This window comes from Solanum dulcamara, chromosome 11 (genome assembly GCF_947179165.1).
Source record: "Solanum dulcamara chromosome 11, daSolDulc1.2, whole genome shotgun sequence".
NCBI classification, from domain to species: Eukaryota; Viridiplantae; Streptophyta; class Magnoliopsida; order Solanales; family Solanaceae; genus Solanum; species Solanum dulcamara.
In genome coordinates this window covers 23,143,914-23,167,278 of record NC_077247.1, presented here as the reverse complement: position 1 = coordinate 23,167,278, position 23,365 = coordinate 23,143,914, and the positions used below count along the sequence as shown (strand labels likewise).

Below are 23,365 nucleotides of genomic sequence, written 5' to 3'. Positions count from 1 at the left end.
AAAAGAACATTTCTTGACCATTATATAATAATAGGGATTTTTTTTGAACAAGCTATTAGAGGTAAGGATATTTTCGGATAAAATTATTAATGTCAACAACATTTTTTAGACCAAACTATTAACTGAAGGTATTTTTATTCAATTTCACTTAGTTCAAAAGCATTTTGACCATTTTCCGCTGTTTAGATAAGGAAATGATTTATTTAAGATATATTCTTAATTAATTTTAAAGCCTTAAAGTTCTATATAGTTTAAATAAAAAAATAAATTTTAGTTGATTTTTGATATCTTCATTATCAAAAAATAATTAAATGATAATTTATCTAGATATAAAATTTACTTTAAAGGATATATTTTTTGAATATTTAATTAAAATTTTCAAAATATTGTTACTGTTAAAAAGATAATTCTTTTTTCCCCCTTATAATTCTTCTTTTTCACTAAACTTCAATATTTTCCAATTGAGCAAAACCCCAAAATTTTAGCCTTCCTTTAAAGCCGCCCCTGCCCTTGCTTTTTCTCTCTTTTCAGCGGCCACCGCCCTTCCAACAGCTCTACCTTCTCCGCCACCTGAAGCTCCAGTGTTTACCCGAAGTTTCTTTTCAGACCCCCTCCAGCAATGGGCACAGCAAACATAAGGGATATTTGGACTTGTTTTAGTCCTTCGTTGGACTTCTTTGCTATAAGTTCTGGTGATGGCCGTATCAAGGTATAGTCCTCTTATCATTTGGAATTTTATTGGATTTTTTTCAATATTCATAACTATATCATTTGAACAACTTTATTTCAGATATGGGATACTGTGAAGGGTCAGGTACAGACCGAGTTTGCAGATATTGTGTCAATGGAGACAGAAAGCTTGTTTACTAAGCCAGGAGGTCATCTTTCAATGGATTATACTTGCATGAAGTGGTTATCATGTGACAGAAAGGTACAATTCCATGTAAGAAGATAAGGAATTAATATAGTTCAACTCTTTTTTAACTAGAACTATTTTACTGGTTTGTCAGAAAAAGAGGAAGCTTGGAACTTCATTATTGGTGTTAGGTACAGGAAGTGGTGATGTTTTGGCTCTAGATGTATCTGCAGGTCATCTGAAATGGAGATTTAGTGATTGCCATCCTGGGTGAGTTCTTCGCAAAACTCATAACTAAAATTATCTTAGACTTACAGTAAGAATGGTATATTTACTGTGAAGCTTTCTTTTATGTGTATTCCTGCATACTATGTGTTGGACAATGAACATATAATCTATCAGTTATATAAATCCTTCAATGAGAGGTGTAGGACGCATTATGAAGAAAATGTAAAATAGTTTTAGATTGCAATTCGGCAAGTAAAAATATAGAGGCCCAGTCTTTGATGTCTAGCACATATGTCCAACTCTGAAGAAGGGGGATTTTGGATGATCTTTTGTCAGTTGTGCTATTTATGATGAAAATAATTTTAACCCCACCCTTTGGAATGGCTCAGATGGTTTGGCTTGGGATTTCCATAATGAAGGTCTCAAGTTTGAAATCATTGCTTGTGACACAAAAGGGGATTGGCAATCTGGGTCAAGCTCATCGTATGGGCCTTGCCTAGTGCGGTTTACCCCTCCTATGTCGTTTTCAAGCTATTGCACAAGAGTAGGGTTTACCCTGTGCTTGCAGGTACCCTTTTCAACCAGTGTTATCAAAGGCGTGCTTAAAGCGAGGCTCAAAATGCGTTGAGCGCTTCTCCTTGCTTAATGTGCGCTTCAATGTCTTCATCAAGGTTTTAAGACATACTTTTCATTGTGAATGAGCATTTCCTGAAGACATGATGCTAAACCATTGATATTTCACTTTATCGTAAAAACAATCAATTTCTTTGTCTCTCTCTCTCTATATATTTGTATGTTTTCTCCATTTGTGCCTTTTCTCAATAAAGCCCACACTTTATTGCGCTTAAAGCCCCAACAAACCTTAGAGCTTTTTTGTACTTTTCGCTTTTAATAACACTGTTGTCAACAAAAAAATAAAAAAAATTATTTTTAACTCCACATTTTGCTTTTGTTTTTTCCCAGTTGTCATTAGTTGCTCAGTGTTTTTGTATCCTAAAGTTGTAAAAGTAAAGCAAAGCTCTTTGTGGTACACGTTACTCTATGAGGTAGTAATGACCTGTAGATCATGCCACTCGTACTGTCTCCATCTTGGAGCTTGTCTCTGTTCTTTTTACATGTATCATTCTCACAGTTCAAAGGTGCATTTTTCTATATTATTTTATGGGACATTATCATATAGTAAGATGATGATATGACATATCTCCCCTGCTTTTATTGAAATTTTGTATGTCAATGAGCAGCGGTGTCAACGCCATCTCATTCCCTTCACATGGCTCATTCATTTACACTGCTGGTGCTGATGGACTAGTTTGCAAAATTGACTCCATGTCGGGGAATTTACTGCATAAGTTTAAAGCTTCCACTAAAGCAATATCATCTTTATCCATTTCATCAGGTTTGTAACTGTAAATGTTCATTGTCTTTGTTGACGGCTACACTTCAATTATCTTGTGTTTTAGTCAATCTGTATTAGTAACTGAAAGAGTGGTCATCGAGTGGCATATGAAACAAGGAGACATCTTTATGCATGCGCAAAAGGCGATTAATCGTGATAGGTCATCTTTTATCCCTCGTCCTTTATTTAATGCAAAATGGAGTACTCCCAACAATGATACAAGATTCCCTGAGCTAAGAGTTATCAAGATTCTTCTAGTGTCATATTTAGATCAGTATATGTTCTAGATACACGTAATTGCTCCAGTTATGTCCTCCTTCCTCCTCGATCTTGTGTTAGCATTCCTGTAGTCGTTTTCTTGTAGAAACCAACGTTCTATGCTTAATTTGGTTTCCTCTTGTGTCTTATGTCTAGCCAGATGGGAAAATATTAGCAATAGCAACTTCTCAGTTGAAAATTTTCAATTGCTTGGATGAGAAAAAGCTCCAGAAATTTTCAGGCCACCCTGTGAGTGTTATGATTTTTCCTTTTATTTTTCATATGCTTAGCTTTTGATGCCTTTTCTTCGTGGTTAAGTGAAGTTAACACAGACTGCAGAATACTTCTATTACAATCCTTGGGTCACCTTATTTCTTTTCCCCTTTTTGTATTAGGGGGCTGTCCGGTGTATGGTCTTCTCTGAAGATGGGAGACATGTTCTTTCTTCTGCTATTGGTGACCGACATGTAGCAGTTTGGAAGTTAGATGGTAGCAAAAAGAAATCAGCATGCTGCTTGCTTGCAATGGATCACCCTGCTGTCTTTTTGGATAGCTACAACAATAAATATGGAGCTGAAAATGATGCAGGCTTAGGTGTTTTGGCCATTTCAGAATTTGGTGTTTGCTACTTTTGGCATGGAAAGAGCTTTGAGGAATTGCACAATAGGAAGCCCACAAAGATATGCACATCTTTAGATGAGAAAATACTGAAGAAACATAAAGAAGCCGTGCATAGTATTTTTTCAGCAAAATTGCAATCTATCGGCACATCTGGTTCCGGCCATATGTTTGTTGCATATGGCTTGTTGATAAAACCATCATTTGAAAAAGTTATGGTGCAGCCTGGGGAGGATGTCAGATTAAAAAGTTCACTTGACGGGATCCTTCTTCCCTTCAGTCAATCTTGCAAATCTAACCAAGCATCCAACACCCAGAGTCAGGGTAACATTCTCTCTCCTTCCTTTGGACTTGCCTCCCCTGTCTTCTCTAATTTCTATGTCAAAACATGTAATCAGCGAACCCCGTATTTGATAATCAAACCGCGTTAAATAGGTATGAATTGCCATTGACAGATTTGGCACGGCGATTTAAATGTTTTGGGAATCTTATGCTCTTATATCAGCAAATTTGCTGTTCCCTTCCAAATTTTCATGCATTTTTCATTTCTTTCCACATGGCTAATTTCCACCTGTTCTTTCTTCTCTTAACTTATTCTCCAGATTGGAATTTCAACCTCCTAATCTATGGCCCCATATGTGGGGGAGCCCAATGCATCCTTTTGATTGGCCCATCTAAATTTTATTAGTTGAAAATGTCTAGGATGAAAGTAGGTCCAATACACCACTACATTCTTGTTTCTAGTCCCTTTTTGTATTCTTAGCGCCAATCTAATACAATCTTATGCCATATTACTTACAAAAGAAAATTGTTTAAAGCCTTGAGATGACTGTCATCCTGTGCCATTATGTACATTTAATATCTCCTTTGTGTAATCTTCAAGCCATGTGTGTGGTTTTGGCGTTAATATGCATAAGTATGTCGTATGAGGTGATGTTTGAGATGTTTCAGCATAATTTTACTGAGACAGAGTTACGGAGTTGCATTAACAAATGGTAACTGCAACATGTTTACCTTTTCGACTATCTATTTCTTTAGGAAGGACGGAAAAAGTGATATTTGCTTTCAGTTTAAAGGTTAAGAATCACAGTGATTTAAATCCAATGCTCAATTTGAAATTGACACAGGTGTGTCCTAACATTTTTTTTTGCGTTCAACAGTTACTGCTCTCGATCGTGCAAATGCAGAGGGTGCGTTACTTCCTTTGCCTATGATTCTTGATCAGGGGGGCTTGGAGACTGGAAATAAGCCCATAGTTAGCAAAGGTATCACCTAAATTTCCCCAATGTGATTTCTTGGTTTTGTTGGTACACTTTTTTTTTTGCGTGTCTGCAATATGTTAACACCTTTTTCAAACATGCGGTGGTTGCATATCTTAGTAGAATTCCCTAAAAGGAAAAATTAGTGTAGGGTTGAATTCCCTAAAAGGAAAAATCTTAGTAGACTAGAACTGCTGATAAAACTATTTACTCCATGCCGTAATTGTAGGTTGAAGCAAACAGAATTCATTTGAGATTCTCTACTGCTTCCAGGTCCCTGCTTTATTTGGGTTAATCGTCATTTTGAGACTCGTGATCCATGATCTGACTATAGTGCTTTTGCGCTGAATATTTTATTGTTCAACTCAAATGTGTGAGAGGAACTTTCTTCTCTTTTCATCAGTACTTTACCCACTAGTGAAGAGTAAGTTATGTGACCTAAGATGAGATTTTATTAGAAGAACTCGGCAAGTTTTCCGTCACTAACTATAGTTCTCTCGTCATGATTTTAAGGACTGTTAGAACATTGTCTCAATTACTTTTCTGTGTTTATCCTTTTGTCTCCAAAATACAATAAAGATGTCACCTAAATGCTTACTTCTGAACATGGATCCTTTTTCTTTATTGCTATTTACAGATGTCATTGGTAAACAAGGAGAAGATGAGGTCACAATTTGCATGGAGGACCAGTTAAGATCCTTGGGTATAATTAGCAGCGACTATGATCTCTCGCCTACCTCAAGTCTTGATGCTAAGATTTTGAAGAGAATAAGTGTTGATGCTAGTGCACCACAAAAGAAGGTCCGTATCTCTTGAAATACTGAGGATACTTTTGGGTCTGATTTGGTCACTTTTTATGTTACAATATCTGGAATAATTTGTTTTTAACTGTATTACACAGATGAAGGCAGCTGTTTTATCCATGGAACCGCATGATGCTTACAACTTTTTGAAAGCCTTGGTTGCTGCATGGCAGTCCAGGTGGGATCTTCAAACCCTTTAAGGTGATGGCACCTTCTGACAACATATTGTACCTTAAGAGTGGAGATGCACTGCATACCCCCACTTTAGGGAGAAAAGAAAGGGACATCATGAACTACGTTTCATGTAATGTAATACACTATAAGAGAGTTAGAGTACTGCAGTGGACACAAATCTAAAATAACCTTAAGGAAAGGGCTTATATAAAATTAAGAGAAATTCAAAACAAGTTGCATGCATATTGAAAATACTCATTGAATGAGCATTCTCAATAAGAGCTCGGATTGAATCGGTATATCAATATTGATTTGATCTGAGCTTTTGGAATGGGAATAAATTCGGCAGCGGATTGCGAAATCTTGGTGATCTTCTTTATCTAATAAATGGGGAAAAATGGCTTGGTGGTGGGTTAACAAATTGGTTGACTACAGAAACAAGTCTTCATAAGTTATGGGACTTGAGAATGGAACAAAACACAGGGAAACGTCTTCCAAAAAGAGATGCATCTATGTTGAAAAGAAAATTATCTCACTTGCATGCATTATGAAACTTGGTACTCTTTTTTGAATTGAGTCCCTAAAAGAATTGCCTGGTTCAATTCTTGGTGTTGAAACTAATTCCACTGAATGTTCTTGGACATAAATCATTTGAATTTGAGATAGAAGTGGAAGTTCTTAAACTACTTGGAAGTACTACCAACAAATAGCCTCAGGGCTTTGATCTGGTGGTAAGTGTGCAGCGCGTGATGTGTAGTTAGGCGCACATCACGTGCTTGAACTCGGCACTGACAAAAGCCTGGTGTTTAAGTGAAGACGATTAGATGGGTAGGCCTAATATTCACTCAGTTTTGAACAGTTTGCACCTGTCTCGGGGTTTTCTTGGTTGGGTTAAGATTCCACAATTCATATTGTAAAAAAGTTAATCCTCCTGAAACTCTATAAAAATAGCTAATTTTTTCTTTATGGACATCATGAAACACAAGGATGCAGTGGTAATCATTTCCTCAATTTAAGATGTGGATTTGAAGATTCATATTAGAATTTTGCACTCCTGTAACTCTTCAAAAGGGCTAGTTCTTGCATTAGTTGGCAGAACGAATCGTTCACCAGTTGGAGACACCATTTAGTTATTGATGGCTAAATCTTTGTGCATATGATGATTCTCATTTGGTTTTGCATGTATTTTCCTTTTTACAGATCAAGCTTGGGAACACATGTTCTTCCATGGATATGTTGTATATTGGTGAACCACAATGAATTTGTTACATCGCAGGAACAACGGACGCCTCTTCTGGATTCCATGAACAAGGTAGGATATGCTGCTATAATGCTACTGTTGCTGTGAAATTATGGGATTACTTTAGGGTTGCCAAGTTGTCGATGTTTTCATGTTTTCTGTTGTCTTGTTTCTGATTGATCTATTTGATAAATTACTTCCTTTCGGTTTCCCAAGTTAATGTGATGAGTGTTACTGCGTGTTATGTTATGGAGGAGGCAACATTGTTAGAAGCGAGTGCTTCATCGCTTAAAGGAACAAAGTGAGGTGAGGGTATGCCGCTTTTTGACTGAAAAGCGAGACGAGTTGAAGGAAGCGGTCGCTGTAGTTGAAGAAGCGAGAAGCGACAAAATTGAGAAAGGTTTCATAGCTATGTTGAGTTGTGAAAAAAAGTTTGTCAAGGAAAAAACTAATAACTAATCTTTCATTGGGAGGCTGGCGACTGTTCCATTCCCAAATTCGTAGTATCAACACATCTATACAAAAATATTGGTTATTCTGTGTAGAGGCAGCCTATGACTAAGTTGCTCGGACTCTTCACTTTCGGTGCCAGGCCCATATCAACATGACGTGGGTGTGGGTATGGGATATGTACTGGATCTAGTCATTCAATATTGGGTACTTTGACCAAAATCGACGGAGAAATTTGGGACATATACAATGATTTCTGTAATCAAAACAAAGGCTAAGGTGAAATTGAAGAAATGAAATACCTTGTATATAGAAATTTCAATGTTAGTTTTTTTTTTCCTTATATCTCCTTCTGGGATTCTCCTCATAAAATTCAAAATTTTCTCCTCGAAATTCCTTATTTATTTTTCATATAATGTCTCATAATTTAGACATATAACTCTATTCTTAGATATTTGAATTATTTATAGCCGAATCCCACACCCATATCCGTACCGGGATCCATACCTCGAAATCTTACATTTTAGATCATGAAGGATCCAACCTCTAGATCCACACCCGACCGGAGTCCAAGCAACTTAGGCTGTCATGGCTGTGGTAAAAATTGTGATAATCGTAGGATTATGGTGTTCCTCATCTATATTACAAAACTTGGGATAAGTATTGGATTGAGCCATTGATGTATAGATGAGGAACAACATGATCATGGTCACCTGGGTTTACTAGGGTGTGACCTATTAATCAAGGAAGTGGGTGCAAACCTTGGTTACCAGGTTCAAATTCTAGTAGAGGCAAATACTTGAAGTAATTTTTTTCATAGATTTGCTTTCAAAAACTTGGCATAATATTTGGAGGTGATTTCAAATAACTATTTGTTTATCTATCTAACTTGCTCATTATTTCAACTTCAAACTTGAAATATGAAACTTGAGGCTCGAAAAATAGGTTTTAGGAGTTATATTTAGGTTTTTCAAGTTTCCCCACACATGGCTTCAACTATGCTTTCATGTTCAAACACAACTTCAGCTTTCAATTTCCTTTTCAACTTAATTTCAAATGTCTTTTTTTTCTTTCCAAATATCAACCAATTCATGTCCAAGCGCCTAATAAGTGATTTCATTCCAGGATGGATAAATTGGCTTGATACCTCTACAGGTGGTGGGAAGTAGTAGGTACCTTGTGGTATAGTGAGTGTACCAGCCAGCCTAGACAACAACAACAACATACCCCGTGAAATCCCACTAAGTGGGGTATGGGGAGGGTAGAGTGTACGCAGACCTTACAACTACCTCGTGAAGGTAGAGATGCTATTTCCGAAAGACCCTCTGCTCAAGTGTATCGAACTCAAGTAAAAAAAGAAGACATGAAGAAATCATAACAATTAATACTAAACAGTGTAAAGCCTACAAGACAGAAACAATACCACCAGCAAAATACACAAAAAGACAAACAATAGCGTAATAATCGAAACACAATATACAACATATGCAGATATACAACAAGCAAGGGAAGGCAACACTCTACCCCTACTTACCAGCCAGCCTAGACACCACCCGTTACTTAAAAAAACAAAAACTGCTCACACCCATGTTACCCATCGGTGTATCCATGTAAACAAAGAGTCCATGTATGATGTAACACACTTTCTTATTGAGTGTTTTTTTTTTCTGGATACTGCAGTTTGTTTTAGTATGGAAAACGTGCCTATTTGTTGCAAGGACCAGATTTTCTATATTGATTTATGGAGAAAGTGCTTTTGTAAATTGATTATTTTACCTACATTTTGTAACCTAAGTGGAAGACTCATATTTGCAGTCATCTTAAAAAGCTCCCTCCTTACTCCACAGGGGTGGTTGGTGGAGTCATCTGAAGTGTATTGTAGTGGCCCTTGAGTAGCTAAGCTGGGGCTCATTGGGTGGACAATCACATTTATCATTCCAGACTTGTAAAGTTTGCAACTGAATTTGCTTTGTAGAAGACTACAAGAAGATTCGCAGTCATGAGACTTTATTGAAGTTTGATCACCTAACAAGTTAGAAAATGGTCAAAAAATCAAAGGAAAATGAGAGTCATTTCACAGTACGCATCATATGTTTGATAGCTTAATCCGAGATTAGTTGGGGTCGCCTATATAAATAATCCATTCCGTTTCATTTGGACCTGTTCCATTCCAATATTCATTAGTTTGGATTCTCATTTGTTTGGTAACTGAAGTCAATATCTGATTAAAATTGGTTAGTTTAACTTATCTTTGAGGGTTAGTCAATTTCCTATTATGCTTTAACTTTTTAAACTCCTTTGATGAAGTACTATCACTAATGTCTGTTAGTAGGCATATTCATTTCTATGGAGCTGCAATGAATTAGAGTACTAAATTTCACCATCATGATATTATGCTTTGTAGGTGTCACATTTTTTGTGTCAGTTTCCAAAGAATTGAATCTCCAATTGAGCTCTGGCTTCTGGAACAATGGGACCGATCAACTCCTGTTTTCTTACTGTTCTGAAGAATTTGTCACCATAATTAGTTGTCTCTCAGCAGTTGTTGATTTTCTTATTTGTTCATGATGACATAAAACTCACTATTTCTCTGCTGTTACAGACTGAAAAACTTTGAAAGGTATTAAGCACTTCAATCGTTTTTGTTTCTTCAGCTTACCAAGTCAAAGGTTTTAGCCCTTAACTCATTATTGCAGTTATCTGGCTGTTTACAACTCGTTATGGCACAGGTTGGTTACTTCAATAGTTAAAGAAACTTAAGTCTATTACATTTTTTTGCATGAACCCTTATTTATTCTTACTTTTATCAGATCGAGAAGGCTGATAATAAGAAAGGTTCAGCATTAACACTCGAGCGCAAGATGATTGATAGTGAGGATGATGAGGTAGATGAAGTTATGTATGGCATAGATGAATCTCAGACGAGCAGTGATGGGGATGACTAGGACTTTTTGGTGAGTGATGTCATTTCATAAAGTAGAAAGTTGATGGGCAGGTGCTTTTAACAAGGGAATCTATATGGTCAGTTTTGGTAGGGGTTTGGGCCTTGGGGCCTTAAATGGAAAGTTTAAGGAGATATAATTTAGGTTACTCTATCTAGTTTGGCATGGGTATTGGGATACAACCTCTGTATTCTCCTTCCCAGACCCATTCCTAATTGTATGCATTAAGTTGATAAATCTGTTGTGTGAGGTTCTTCCTAGGTTTGTGCCAATTATTTTATCCTACATTGGTTTTGCTGTTAAAATTTTGCTTAACTCGCTGCATTCATTGCAATTGAACTTGTAAGTTAGTAAGAGAATGAAACAATTCGTTAAATGGGGACCCAGCGAGCTATTCAATCAGGATTTTTTTTTTTGGGTGGGGTGGGGGGGAGAGTAGGTAATATAGAGGTAAGGCTAGACAGGGAATGAGTTGTGTTCTTGATTCCCTGAAAAGTTACATACAAAATGGATTTACTGTTGCTTTTGAGTTATCTTATACTGGTGGTGGTGCAATCAGACTCATTGTTCAAAGTCGCTTGCTTTGAGTGTTTTGTTCTGTGCTGTGGCTTGACTGAAGTCATTAATATATATTGTCGTCCATGGAACAATAAAATGAAAATATGATATGGCCATTTCTTCCCTTCCTCTCTCTCTCTATCACACACACACACACACACACACACTGTTTGTGCAGATTCTGTTTGACATTTCTTCTTACACTTGATTGTAATTACACAAGTGAAATTGGCATTCCATATTGGTTTCACATATGAAATTGAAAAATAAGCTGCCACTATTGAGATTTGCAAACTAGATACGAGATCTCTGATAAACATTATATAAGCAACATCTGCCTAAGAAACAATATACAGGATAAGAATAGATTCAAACATATAAATATAAAAGGAAGAAGAAAATAAAGATTCAAAAGCAAACATTTTCTCTAACTTTTGGACTTCGAATCTTTTTGCATGTGTGTGAGGGACTTCCCATTTAATCTGTTATAAAATTATCTATTGCAAACCAGTTAGAACCATCAAGTTCTCTGTGTTTCCTTAAAATCCCAGGTGCTCATTGATACTGAAAATCTTTCAGGGTTTTATGTTGCGGACCATGTGTTTCCATCATTCTCATGCCAATGAAATACTGGCTGGGGACCCTTTAGTAGCTTTGTGGCTCTAACAGAATTGATTTAGCACGACACTCTGAATCAAGCCGTTACTGGTAGACAGTTGCTGTCTCAAATTTTCCTCTTTCCTCAGCGGGGGAACTCTATGTTCCAGCATTTTATTGGAAGTATTGTTGATGGTGAAGCGTGTACCTTATTGTGTGTGACTTGACTTGCTTAGTAACATGCAAGGTAATACCATCTTTCCATTTTCACTGTTCTCCTTTTTCATTTTTGCTTGTTGAGAATATTCATTGTTAATTAGAGGCAAATAGCTTCCTGGGACCTTGTATTTATATTTACCATTTACGAACTGGGAGGAAATGGTAGACTTTATTGTTCTTTATTCAGTCACTATTAAATTTAATGATTACCTCATAATCACATTTATCTCACAATCCAACTTGTGCCGTGTAATTTCTGAATCTTGACATGTAAGATTTTGCTTGGTTTTTGAAGAATCTATAAATTATTAACCTTCATTTTGAATTTGATCCACCTAATATATAAAACAATTCATCTGCTTTCACTAGGGAAACTCAATCGATCTGCACTCATAAGATGTTACCAGATGCGATTGAATATATGTAGTAATCATCGGTACAGCAGTGTTTTCACATTTACGTGTTTTTGAATGTTCGTTAATTTGAGATATCTTGTGATTAACAATTTCATGAGGAATGCTGGTTACTATACCTCTATCAGAATAGCGAGTGAATGTTAAAAGTCCTTTTGTTGGTCTTATTGGAGTACACAGAATTCATTCATATTAATCCAAGAACCAATTTTACTGAGAAATCTCAGTTGTCCAGGTGTGGCTGGCTGAAATATGTATCTAAGGAAGCTACAAACTAGTTGGGCTTAACTCTTTACTGGTGGCCATTTGCTTCAATCACTTACAATTCGTTTTCCCCTAAATCCTCACACTTCCTGTGAAAGTAACCAGAAAAGCCTCCTGTTATACAATAGACCTTATGTCAGTAACGACGAAGTTTTAGCAGCACTTGATTGGGTATTTACATCCCTGGGAAAATAAGTTTGCAAGCTTATTTGTTAGGGTGAACTTTTATGTTGTACGCCTTGCATTTAAGCTGTTATTGTAAATTGGCATGGGTGAGTTTTAGATGTTTGGATGAGCAATTTTTTCTTGCTTCTGAGCAGAAAACTTCTATTCTCGCTTCTCTGGTAATTATCTGCATTTCTAAAGATATAGTAATTGCGGGAAAATAGATCAAGGTGTTTAATGAGAACTAATTTACAAAGCCTGTTCTTGCTAGGATTACAAAAGAAAATGCTAACTCCATTTCATATTTATTCTCAAAAGTTTGTGCATTTTGCCGGAAAAGAATAAAAGGATGTCTAGTTTTTAAAAAATAAAAGTGGATCCACCTTTGATCGTTCACCTCTAAATGTGATATGTTTCTTCCCAGTTATATATGATCAACTTGGCCAGTTGGCTAGAGAACCGTTCAGGCTAACTAGGTCTAGTTTTTTTAAACTATTATGTGTGCATTAGCCTTGCAAATATGGAGTGAGAGTGTATTCCCTTTTGTTTTTGAAGTAAAGAATCTCATTTCTCTCAAAAGTTGCACATGCTTGCTTTATTTTTGTTTGTTGAGAGTTACTTTACGAACCATCTGGAATTAGTTACACATCTCTCTCCCTAACTAACAGGTGAAACCAAAAATAATTAATTAATTAATTACTCACTCACTAGCTTCCCTTGTAAACCATTTTGCTCACCCTCCCAAAGCTATTATGTAGAAATGGCAAAATAGATTTATGATTATCCATTCAATCTAACCCATTTTAAATTGATTGAGTATCCAATTATTTAAAAGTCGGTTAATTATTGATCAACTCATATCATTCATCACAAAATATGGATAACCCATGAGTATCTATTAATTGCACTTCCCTTAGAGTATGTAAGTAGGTGTTTGGACATGCGATTTCATATTGCGGTATGAAATCATGAGATGAAATCAGTGTTTGGACATGCAAGTTTACGCTGATTTCATATCATGAGATGAAATTTCAAATTTTTCAAAAAGTATGATTTGAGAATTTCAAATCATGATTTGAAAATTTTTAAATACAAAAATTGAACTACAAGTTTATATTTTGTAAAAAAAAAAAACACTCAAATTTATGTTTACTAATCATTTATTTCATATGTAAATAAAATTTATAATTCATATAATTATTTTTTAAATCATTTATATCTCGATTATTCTCATCAACATAAAATTTATTATTAGTTCAAATAAATTTCTACTTTACCATTTATATTCACTAAATTTATTATTTTTGATCAAATTTATTTACCAACTAAATTTCATACTACTTCATTCAAATGATCGAGAAATGAGATATACTAAGGACTTCTCCATTATATAATCATCTTTTCGGTCATATGATCGACAAATGCAAGTTCAATGTGAGGAGATTGTTCATTCGTGGGAGAATTATATTAAAGGAGAAATTTTTATGTAATTGACATATATAAGACTATGTATTACTAGTTATGACGTTATTCTTTATGTTTAAGTTTTACAGTAAAACACTTACCGGATATAACATTTGATAAATAAAAACTAAAATTAAAAAAAACGTAAAATATATTAACAAAGATATCAATTGGCATAAAATAAGGAGAGTATAACTGGAAGTATAATTCTCTTTCTTAATTAACTCAAAATTGTTATTATCATTTTCTCCCACCTCGTTAGTTATTTATCAAAATGAATTTCTTTTTTTTTTCTCAAATATTCGTCTCCGTCTCTGTCTTCTCTCTTAATTTTTTTTTCCATATGGCTTTGTTTGCTTTTGGAAGGTGGAAGTTTAATATCGATATTGATAAAATATAGTGGTAGATGAGATTGTTCTTTATATTAAATATTTTGTATTGTTGTATAATATTTTGATTTAAAATAAGCTGTATATTATTCGAATGTATTTGTTTTTGTCTCTGTCTCTGTAAAAAAAATCATATTAATTGTTTATCAAAAAAAGGTCAGCTACTTAATAGCTAAAATGGATAGGGATAACCTGCAAATTTCGTTCTAAATTCCTTAATAAATATCTATGTTTTGTGTAAAAATACAATAGGTAATTTGGATTTTAATGTTTAATATTTTGATGGCTGTACCTTTATATACAAATGGTAACAATTTAATTTATGTAATTGGATTTCAATTTTAAGATTTGGATGATTGCATCGGTGTTTTCAATTTTAAATTTAATTATTTAATTGTGACAAACACATGTGTTAATGTTACAATTGATATTCTTTTGGTATGAATCAGTGCTTAATTTTGGCATGAAATTAATATAGAATTTTGCATAATAATGATATGAAATTGGTATAGATATTGACAAAAAACTTGTATGCAATTGGTCTACTATTTATGTCACAAAAATTTTAAAGATGCATATGCAATTCTTGTTGAACCTCTCGCATGCGAAAGTACATGGGATATTCCAAGTTATGTGTCGGAGCCTAAATTGTTGCCGCCTGATTCTAAAAGAAAGGTAGGGAGACCACAACTTAAACGTTGGACGGGGTTTGTTGATGTGAAATTCAAGACGTCTAAAGTTATGTGAAACACATATCATCAGAAGGGACACACAGGAAGACATGTTCAAATTACCATCCTAAAAATTAGTTATAATTTATTTTTATTTTAATTTAGTTGTTTAATTGTGACAAACACATGTTTTAATTTTTCGATCGTTTAACTTAATGAATTCTGGTTTCAGAACATTTATTATGTATACTACTTACTCCTTTGTGTATGCAGTGTTTTTCAAATGTAGAGTTAAAAAATAAAACTGGCTACTGCTAGTAGGGGTGTACAAGTCAATCCATCATGTCAAACTGAACCGACGAACTAAGTCAAACCGATAAAAAAATCAGACTTGTGGTTTGGTTTGGTATTAATAAAAAAAGTCAAATCGAATTAAAATCAAACTGACATAATACATATATAATTTTATTTTTTTATACACAAAATAATATTAATTATAATATACTTTGTAACTATTTTTAAAATTAGTTTATAACTTTCAATATTTATATATATTATTTCATATTTGGGCTTGCAATATGACAAAAAAATTGACATATGTTGTGTCTTTTCGTGAGTTTTTGATATATTTTTCTAAGACAATGTCTTGAAGATGACATTGTACATTTTTTTTTTAATTTTATTTATTCAAGTGTCTTTGAGATGTCATTAACCAATATAATCATATGATCAAGGAAACAACCTTCAATTGAGAACTTCAAGTGCGACATAAAATCACACGATCAAAGGAACAATTTCTTCAATTTGATCTATTTTTCAATCATGACCCAAAAGAACTGACTAAAATCGAAACCGAAAAAATTGATATTAGATTGGTTTGATTTGGTTTATAAGTTTAATAAACCGTCATAACTGATTTGGTTATTTTTTAATGAAAAATCAAACCAAATCGACCTATGTACACCCCTAACTGCTGGTAACCATTTGATATCCACATGGTATCCACTAAAAAAAATTAAGTCCATCATTGTATGCAATTAGTATTCAATTGGTATCCAATTGATATCCCACTGGAAAAATTTAGTCTAACCATGTATGCAATTGGTATCTAATTGATATCCAGTTGAAGAATACAACATATAATTAAGATTTCAACTGAGTAAGCCAAGCTAAAACTAGTGAATGTTGTATTCAATTGGTATCCATTTGGAAAGCTTAAGTGTAACAATGTATGCAATTGATATCTACATAAAATTTAAAAATATTTAATTCTTACTACTTTATTTATGCAGTGTTTTTCAAAAGTAAGATCTCAATCCAAATTTGGCTACTACTGATATCCAATTTGTATCCAACTTGAAAAATTAAGACTAACACTGTATGCAATTGGTATCCAACTGATATCGAACTGAAAAAAATAAGTCTAACGATGTATGCTTTTACATTGAACATAAAACATACTTTTGATTTTCAAAAAACATGAACGAAATTAATAAAATTTGTTTAATACTGCATAGTAACAATAATAAAATAATGCACAGTATATATTGTTGTTAAAAATTAAAATAAAAAATATACAACATCCTAAAATTAAAACATGTAATTAAAGTGTAAGCCAATCATCTATCTGACAACTATTCTCTTTGATTTTGGTGTAGGATAATTGATAATATCTGGAACATGTTCTTTTGCTATACACGGTCCACTAAATTTTGCTAGCAACAATGCCAGTTACTTCGCTCTTACTAATTGCGTCATGAGCGTTCTTGCTTCTTCCATATTGCTAGAGGATTGTGGTATACCTTTGACGATGGTATTTTGCATCAATGTCAATGTGATCCATATGAAAAGCTCCATTTATAATATATTCAACAAAGAGACGTGTGTACATGCCAAAATCACTAAAATAATATTGAAAAAGAACGTGAATTAATTATTATGAACAAATTACAATAAGTTAGGAATACATACTTTGAACTTAGATCTTGTTGAGGTACATCCTTCCTAAATTTAACCTTGAGAGGATCAGATTGAGGCTTGTGAATATATGCAGGTAGTTTATTGGGATAGAGATGCAACCTTTTACCATAAAATTCAATGCTAGTTAAAAATAGTGGTATTATTGTGGCAAGCTTTTCAATTGCTTTCTTCGCATTTCTCATGTGTAGAGACCTAAGCTTTATTCGAAAGACAATTAGAAATCAATGAAATGACTTACTAAAATTGACAGAAATAATGACATTGTCAATCGTATCCAAAAAAATGTTAGCAAGCAGCTTGAAACTTGTAATACATTAACCAATATTGTGGTTCGGAGATATAAATCTCATGTCATAGTTGGATTCTCGCCACTATTTCTCAATACCATCAACCCACGGCATTAACCAACAATCCATTGTAGTGTATGATGAATGTGGGTGTTGAGAATACTTTACCTTCTTCCGAAAATAGTATAAAATAACATCAACATGCTGTTATACAAAAATAAGTCAAAATATATTTTCAAAAAAATACAAAATGTATATCAATTTCATGCCAACTACAAAAAGAAAGTACTCTTCATATCAACTATAAACAGTCAACATCTATATAAAATATACCATATGCTTTCATATTTCATGAAAAAAAATATAAAACAAATGAACATTTTATATCAAATTTATACCAAATTTATTCCAAGCACACATAGATATACAATGCCAACTATACATTTGCAAAATGCACACCATTTCATGCCAACTACAAATGAAAAGTAATTTTCATATCAACTATAAACAATCAGCATCTATATAAAGTAAACCATATGCTTTCAGATTTCATGCCCAAAAAAACATAAAACAAGTAGTAGGTCACAAGTTTCATATCAAATTTATACAAATTTCATGCCAATACATCTATATATTACGATAAATACATAACAATTTCATACCAAAAGTATATCATTTTATCAAATTTAGACAGAAAACAGTTTCATACAACTGTGGCAAATTTCATATCAAATTTATACCAACTTCATGCCTATTCATATGCATATTTCAACAAATTCATATAAATTTCATATCAAAAGTATATCATTTTGCGAACATCAGTTAGGAAATAATTTCATATAACTGTGACAAATTTTACACCAAATTTATACCAATTTCATGTCAATGTGTATATATATTACAACAAAGTCATACCAATTTCACAATACATCATTTTCATGCCAAAAATTATACTCATTCTAATAATTGGATATCAATATAATACATTACATAAACTATATCATACCAATTTCATATAAATTTTATGTCACCTGATAACACAAGTTAACAATAAATCTCAGTATACCAAAAGTATATCATGTTCATGTCTAAATCAAAAATAACCGTCAACACTTAAGTATAATAAATTCGTATCAAAATCATGTAAATTTCATATTTATATAACCATTAAATGAAATAAGATTGAATGATTGTAAAATTAATTTAATAAAAAATACCTTTATAACATTTTTGCCTTGTTAAACTCGGGACTCTCGAAACATCTTTCAATGTTGCTCTTTTTTTTTCGAAGATTTTGAAAACTCACCCATGTCCACAATCTTTATTTTTTTTGACTTTCAAAATCTGAATTGGATTCTGAATACTCAGAGGATGGAGGTTCCACCATTTTTCCTTTTCTTTTTTGCCCTTTTCGATTTGGAGGAGTGAAATTTTTCTTTGATTCTTATTTCTCCTTCTTCGCTGGATTTTGTTTTTTATTGGAAGGAGTGACACTCTTCTTCGCCGGAGTTGCATTCCGCTTGGGTGGTGGAGTTTGAGTCAAAAATATTAAAATTTGGAGGCTCTATTTCAACATTAGATACATCTTCTACAAAACTCTGACTCTTTCTAGGTGTATAATGAACTTTTTGATTCTTCAACATGCTTATTTGTGAACCGATTGATTCTGCGTAGTTTGTACTGAATTTGGAGAGGTTTTTGTTTGAATGGAGAAGAAGAACAAGGAAGAACATGAAAGAGAAAGAGTAACCGTAGATTGAAATTGAAATGTGGATATGTGGGAGTAGGCATGTGATAAGTTAAACTAATCTCTTAAAAGGTGTAAATTGATAATTATCAATTGATTCTCTCTCATTAATTCTCTCACCTATTAATTATAAAATAATATTATATAATTAATTTATAAAATGTAATTAATTTAATTTATAAATTAAAACTGATATGTTAATACTTGTAATTAAAACTTTATAAGTAGTAATAAAAAAAATATAAAGGCTGAAATATTAACCCTTAAATAAATGTGTGGTGTGATTTTTCCTTTTATATTTATGAGAAAACATACAACATAAAAGTCCAAATTGCATATCCAAACAAAACTTCAATTTCATTTCATGATTTCATATCATGATTTCATATCACTTATTAAAAATGTGTTTGGTATGAAGAAAGATATTTTTCAATTTTCTCATTTTTGGTTGGCTTAAATATATTAAAAATATTTTTCTAATGAACTCATTTTCCTCTAATTTAAAGAAAATAACTTCCCTACATAAAATAAGAATTTATTTTTCAAAACTTTTCTTGAACCTCACCACTTCGAAGCGGGTCTTGACTTTCGAACTTGATCCGAGACCCAATTTGATTTTTTTTTTTACTTTTTGATATATTATTTACTTATTATATTTTACCTGACTCTCAAATCCAACCCCGATCCAAAACTCAAATTTCAAGATCCAATCCAAAACCCATATTCTGACATTGATTCCAATCTGTGACCTGACCCTGATTTGAGATCCAAAATTTGACCCTGGCACTACTAAAATATAGTCAAAACTGACTTCAAAGGTCAGTTATTAGAGAAACCAACTTAAAATTATAGGTTGGAAAAGAATCCGACCTAGGGAGGTCATTTTTTTTGGAAAATTTCGCCTTTAGGTGGTCAATTTTTAAACAAACTAATAAAATGAACCATCTGGGGTTCGCTTATTGGTTCAAGGTTATGTTAAAGAGGAACCAAAAATATTTACACACATGGCAGTGTGTATTATACATGCAACCAACTTTATCTGGTTGAAGGTTCTACGTCAGTATAAAAGGTGTATGAAAATACATAAAAAAGAGTTTTGTTTTTTTGGGGGAGGGGGGGAGGGGGCTAATGGGATCCTAGTTAAGTTTAAGTGTGTCGCTGGAATTTCGATTATAGTTTAAGAGAATATTTATGCCTTACTCTTTTTTTTTTACAATAAAGTGAAATAATAATTGTTTAATATTGCCTCTTAAAGAACCTCTCATTCGCAAGGAAAAGTTGTCTTAGAATTTTGATGACAATATTGAATGGCACATTAAGCTAGACAATCCACTCAACATATTTTGAGCTTCACTTTAGGATTAAAGTGTGTCTTTCACAATATTAATAGGATCACACTCGGTAAGTTGTTTGTTTCCATATATAGTGATAGTCCTTAGAGTAATGCTTTGACTTAGTATTTTGTGTGTATCTTGATGGTGAAATGATGTTCTCATATCCAGTCACATAGGGTGATGGCTAGTAGCTATTGTAGCTTTGCTCAGACAGATCATGCTCTGACCATAGTTATATCTATACCCATGGGCCCTAGGTGGCTCTTGCATCATACTCTATCCATAGTTGTGTCTGTTGTAATCATGGTCCATTGGTTTCTCTTGGCTCATGCTCAGATCATAGTAGTATCTAGTGATACCAAATAGATGGGTTGGACGAATTTAGATGGGTTGGATCAATTTAGACGGGTTGAAAATAGGTAACTATAATATGAATAATAATTCAACTCGTTTATGTTTTCTATGGGTAAAAGTTGTTGGGCAACAAATGAGTTGAATAAAAGGCACATTGATTCATATTTATTCATATTTTCATGTGTAAATGATATTCTACTTTAAAATTCAATATTCAGAAATTACTTTAGCTTCTTTTTTTTTTGGGGGGGGGATGAGAAATGTTGAAATTGTTTATTTAGTTTTGTTATAACAAGTGTCGCAAGTATTTTTTCACAGTATTAATAATAATGCAACATTTCTCTGAACAACATTGTATTATCTCTTTAATAATTAAAATTCAACCATCAGAGATTTATTAGCATGTTGAATTTGACATATAAGCATAAAGAAGAACCAAAGATATTCATTAGCACAACAGCAAATATTAACTACTCTCTTCAATTTATGTAAAGTCCTCCACATCAAAAAATAAATAAACGACACTTTCTCTAAGTGTTGGGTCATAAATTTGGAGTTTGATTAAACATCAATGTTTGTTTATAATATTCGAATAAAATTCTAATTTCAATTTCAAATCTCAAATTATCCTAAAAAATAGGAATCGGCCTCGGGTCTTGAGTCGGGATCAGAAGTTGAACTTGGTCATGTTAGGGTTTCGGGTTGGGGTCAAAAGTCGAATTTCGAGTCCGAATTGAGGTCTAGGAAATATTTTAATACTTTATATAGGAAGACATTTTTCTTAAATTAGAAGAAAATAAATCTATTTGAAAAAGAATGTTGCTTTTTTTACTTCCTCCATTTTATTTTACTTAGCCTCTGAACTAAAATTAGATATTTCATTTTACTTGTCACGTATACTAAAATAAAATAAGATGGAAAACCAAGCCATCAAAAGGCTTCCCAAAATTGCAAATACCGATCCATAAGTAAGGATCAACTTGTGTTTGTAAGAATGAGACGATCAATATGAGGTCCATAAAGATAGAAGAGCCAAGAAGTGAGACAACATTGACTAAGAGAGAGAGTAAGAAATTAATAAAAGCACCGAAAGTGTATGCGGCGGCGTTTGATTGTCTTCCGTGAAGTCCTTTTAATTTTTTTTAGGAGGAATCTCTCTATGCCAATAAGGCCACCAGTACAATTATAATAGAGAAAAATATTTAGATTATAGAGGCATCGTTTTTGTGTCTCCTAGATACACACAGAGATATGGTGTTGTATTACATCTTAAAATAGCTAAATGTAGCTTCAAGTTAAGTTTGTGGACAACTCATTATATAAATTAAAGGAATAATACATAAATATGCTTTTTAATTTGATATTATTTCATATTTATATCCTTTAATTTTGGGTGTGCACTAAACCTGTCAAATGAGTTGGCCCATTAACATCGGCCCATTAAGGGTCCGACATCGGTTAGCCCGGATTGATGGCCGATCCGGTCATTTTTTTGGCCTAACCTGGTTAGATCGACCCGGTAAGACACCGGTAGCCGGTCCACCGGTTCATCGACCCGATATAGGTAAAAAAAATTTTAATTTGTAATATATCCGTTGGGCACTTTTCAGAAAGTGGCCAAAATTGACATTTTTTTTAAAAATAAAATTATTAATCATTTTTTTTTCTATAATTACCTACAACATTTAATTATTTTTTTTCCACCAACAATCATCTAATTCTCTTTCAGTTTTCTCAATTCTCTCTTAAAGTGATATCAATCTTTTATTATTTTTTGCAATTAACAACATCAAGTGAAAGTTTTCAACTTTCAAGGGTTCAACATTTCATCAATTTTACTATTCTTTGTTTGATTTCGGCAATTTGGTATAATCGTTCTTTTTCTTGCTTTTATTTAGTAAATTAATTCTAGTATATTTAAATATTTAATTTTTGTTTTTATAATTTTTATTAGTTTAATTTGCATAATGGATAGATTAAAAAATATAGGTAACAGTGTTAAAAAATTGTGTCCCGACGGAGGTAGTCGTAGTAAAAAAAAAAGTGTTTTCGGTAGAGGTAGTACAAAGAGAAATTATTCTCGTATGCCTGAAACACCACCTAGTGAATTTGGAGAAATAGGTGTAGGTGCACATGATATGAATGAGAATGAATATCAAGAAACTTACGGTATAGAAGAACCAAATGAATTTGAAGTAGAAATAGAACAAAATAATAATGATGATGTGAATGTTACACCAACTAGTCCTGATGTACATATGAGTAATGCTCAATCTAGAACTGTTAAATGCCCTTTTACAAATAAATATATTACTTATTTATTTTTGAACACATTTCTTTCCTAATAATATTTCTTTTAGTAGCAAATGTTTATTCTACTTCAATTAGAAAAAAAATTTAAAAGTAAAAAATTAAAAATATTTCTTATTTTATTATAATTAGTTTTTATCGTTATTTGAATAAAAATTAATGATGGATTTGTTATGATCTAATATATATGACATATATTATCCATTAAAACTTAGAGTACATGAAATTATTATATTTTAATTGATAAAATGAGATTACGAAAAATAAAATAATTTTCTACATTTTTATTACTTAAAGTGGTTTAAAAAGAAAGAAAATAAGAATAGAGTTCCTTAAAATTAATATTTTTATAAGGAACAAGATTTTTTTTAAAAAAAATATATATTTAT

General features: G+C 32.9%; 1 protein-coding gene across 6 annotated transcripts; it reads left to right on the top strand.

Annotated features, from left to right (window-relative positions):
* The first annotated feature begins 471 nt into the window (after positions 1-471).
* LOC129872865 (uncharacterized) lies at positions 472-12,588 on the top strand. Of its 6 annotated transcripts, none has more exons than XR_008762610.1 (14): positions 472-709; positions 791-931; positions 1,011-1,126; positions 2,326-2,480; positions 2,899-2,987; positions 3,134-3,680; positions 4,517-4,621; positions 5,253-5,416; positions 5,517-5,596; positions 6,793-6,904; positions 9,937-10,011; positions 10,093-10,236; positions 11,362-11,626; positions 12,247-12,588. XR_008762610.1 is itself a non-coding variant. In XM_055947807.1 (13 exons), exons 1-12 carry the CDS (start codon positions 620-622, stop codon positions 10,225-10,227), a joined length of 1,809 nt encoding a protein of 602 aa, XP_055803782.1. In that variant the 5' UTR covers positions 472-619; the 3' UTR covers positions 10,228-10,236; positions 11,362-11,832. The 6 variants fall into 6 exon arrangements, 4 of the variants coding, with proteins under 4 accessions (XP_055803782.1, XP_055803784.1, XP_055803783.1 ...); XR_008762609.1 differs by having other exon boundaries at positions 12,239-12,588; XM_055947807.1 differs by lacking the exon at positions 12,247-12,588 and having other exon boundaries at positions 11,362-11,832.
* The last annotated feature ends 10,777 nt before the right edge of the window (positions 12,589-23,365 follow it).

Excerpts from the sequence above, each read along its gene's own strand:
- LOC129872865 (XM_055947807.1), top strand. The coding sequence starts at position 620 with ATGGGCACAGCAAACATAAGGGATATTTGGACTTGTTTTAGTCCTTCG. Across the intron at positions 2,481-2,898 it reads ATCTTTATCCATTTCATCAG|ATGGGAAAATATTAGCAATA; the intron begins GTTTGTAACTGT and ends ATGTCTAGCCAG. Across the intron at positions 3,681-4,516 it reads ATCCAACACCCAGAGTCAGG|TTACTGCTCTCGATCGTGCA; the intron begins GTAACATTCTCT and ends TGCGTTCAACAG.